Source organism: Ceratina calcarata, unplaced genomic scaffold (genome assembly GCF_001652005.2).
Source record: "Ceratina calcarata isolate Rehan_Ccalc_2016 unplaced genomic scaffold, ASM165200v1 scaffold250.2, whole genome shotgun sequence".
Classification (NCBI taxonomy): Eukaryota; Metazoa; Arthropoda; class Insecta; order Hymenoptera; family Apidae; genus Ceratina; species Ceratina calcarata.
In genome coordinates, this window is record NW_017147019.1 from 95,179 (window position 1) to 97,039 (window position 1,861).

At 32.6% G+C, this 1,861-nt stretch overlaps 1 protein-coding gene across 1 annotated transcript in view; it reads right to left on the bottom strand.

The window, feature by feature from the left end:
• LOC108623090 (L-galactose dehydrogenase) overlaps positions 1 to 1,855 on the bottom strand; it is a 3,003-nt gene extending 1,148 nt beyond the window's left edge. The window contains exons 1-5 of the mRNA XM_018021382.2: positions 1,708 to 1,855; positions 975 to 1,115; positions 718 to 835; positions 332 to 493; positions 35 to 268 (exon numbers count right to left, since the gene is read on the bottom strand). Of these exons, the coding sequence (XP_017876871.1) occupies positions 35 to 268; positions 332 to 493; positions 718 to 835; positions 975 to 1,115; positions 1,708 to 1,709 (657 nt within the window). The 5' untranslated portion in view covers positions 1,710 to 1,855. The remainder of the gene's footprint in view (positions 1 to 34; positions 269 to 331; positions 494 to 717; positions 836 to 974; positions 1,116 to 1,707) is intronic.
• Positions 1,856 to 1,861: the final 6 nt, after the last annotated feature.

Sequence of the window (1,861 nt, forward strand, 5' to 3'; positions counted from 1 at the left end):
TACGTAGAAAAATAATTAATTTGTTATAAAATACCTTGAAAAAGGGAATATATTCAGTCAATGTATTATCTATTAGCGTATATCTTGTATAAGTCAACACGCTAGCGATTTTTATATTACTTTGTTCGATACATTTTTTTAATACGGACACCGGATATCCGGTGATGCCAATAAATTTTGCTTTACCCTCTGCGACTTGCGTTGATAGTTCCGGTAAAGTTTGTGTAATCACTATGTCCAAATTTGGAGCAAATTCAATATCATGGACCTACGAAATATTTCAACATGATTAATAAACGAATAAAAAATAGTGAGAACTAAATTCACTCACTTGGATAACATCCACGTAGTCCAAGCCTAAGAGTTCTAAACTCTTCTTCAAACTATTTCTAGTTTTCTCTTTCGAGAAGTCGAACATATTTTCGTAATTTAATTTATATCTGCCTACCTTTGTAGCGATATAATAGGCTTCACGTGGAATGCCTTTAAGTGCCTGTAATTAAACAATTTGAATAGAAAATGAGAGAAAATTCGGTTCTTATGAGAAGAAATTGCATTTACAGAAATTCTTCCCTAACATTTAAATGTAAATCGACGCAGCATGAAATGAGAATCTCAGTTTATTTGATTGTTTTACTTTTATGGTGTTAGACCAATTTAAATTAATAGAAGTATGTTTTGAATTTGTACATTAGTAATCGTGAAGTGTTCAATTACTTTGCCAAGAACAGTTTCAGAACGGCCTTGACCGTACCATGGCGCGGTGTCAATGTAATTAATCCCCTGCTTTATTCCCTGTCGTATCGCCTCGATAGCTTCGTTCTCGTCAAATGTACTATCAGCCAATTAGAATAGAAATAGAAAAAGAGAGATATTTGTTATTCTCAGAACAGCTCTGATAGTATAAAGTAAACGCTGTTTTAATTAAGCGTGTATTTTATTTCTTAAAACTCTGAAGCTCCACAATGACTGACCCGTAATGACAACCGAGTGTTCCACCGCCGAGCGATAGTTTACTGACTATCAATCCCGTTTTACCAAGTGGTCTGTATTCCATCTTTTGCACGGCTTCCAGATCGTGGAAACCCTCGATGTACGTTGGCGGTAACATTTTCCTAATTGAAATGCATTTAGAATTGAAATAAATATAAATACGTGATAAATGCTATGAGTTTTTCGCACAGATTTGATAGAATTGTAGTCTAAAATAGAAATTCGAAAGCGAAAACGCGGTCTTATAGTAAAACGAAAACCGGTTATACTTCTGTTAGTTTCTTTTATATTTTCGTTTTAATTAATAAGGAAATGTGTATGTGACACAAGATTAAAAAGTTTTCAAAGTTTCGCCAGCAACACACTTTGCAACTTGATGATACCCAAACCAGTTGTTGCTTACACTATTCGTTACTTTTATTTAAAATCGCTTTAAACAATTGCTGAAACATGGGATAGACAGGGATAGCAAATGCTTAAGTCTCTGTTTCCTGTACAAGACAGGAACTGGAAATATGGGATAGACAGGAATAGCAAATAGCATAAAACGATCTTAAAAATAAGCAACTACTCTGAATACCGGCTTATTTAAAATTGTCAAATAATGTAATTATGAGCATTTATTTTATATTTTTGACTTTTAAGGGCAAGCGCACTTGAAATAAATGCGATATTATTGTCACATGAACGGTTTTATAATCAGATAACACTTGCATTTCAAGATAACACTATCAACGTTTAAATATATCACTCGATAACTATGCACTGTATTAAAATGATTTTACAATTAATTAGAAGTTGAACGTATTATATCAGAGAGAATTTCTCTCTGATTATATTATGTACAAATAATTTGAAAATATTATTC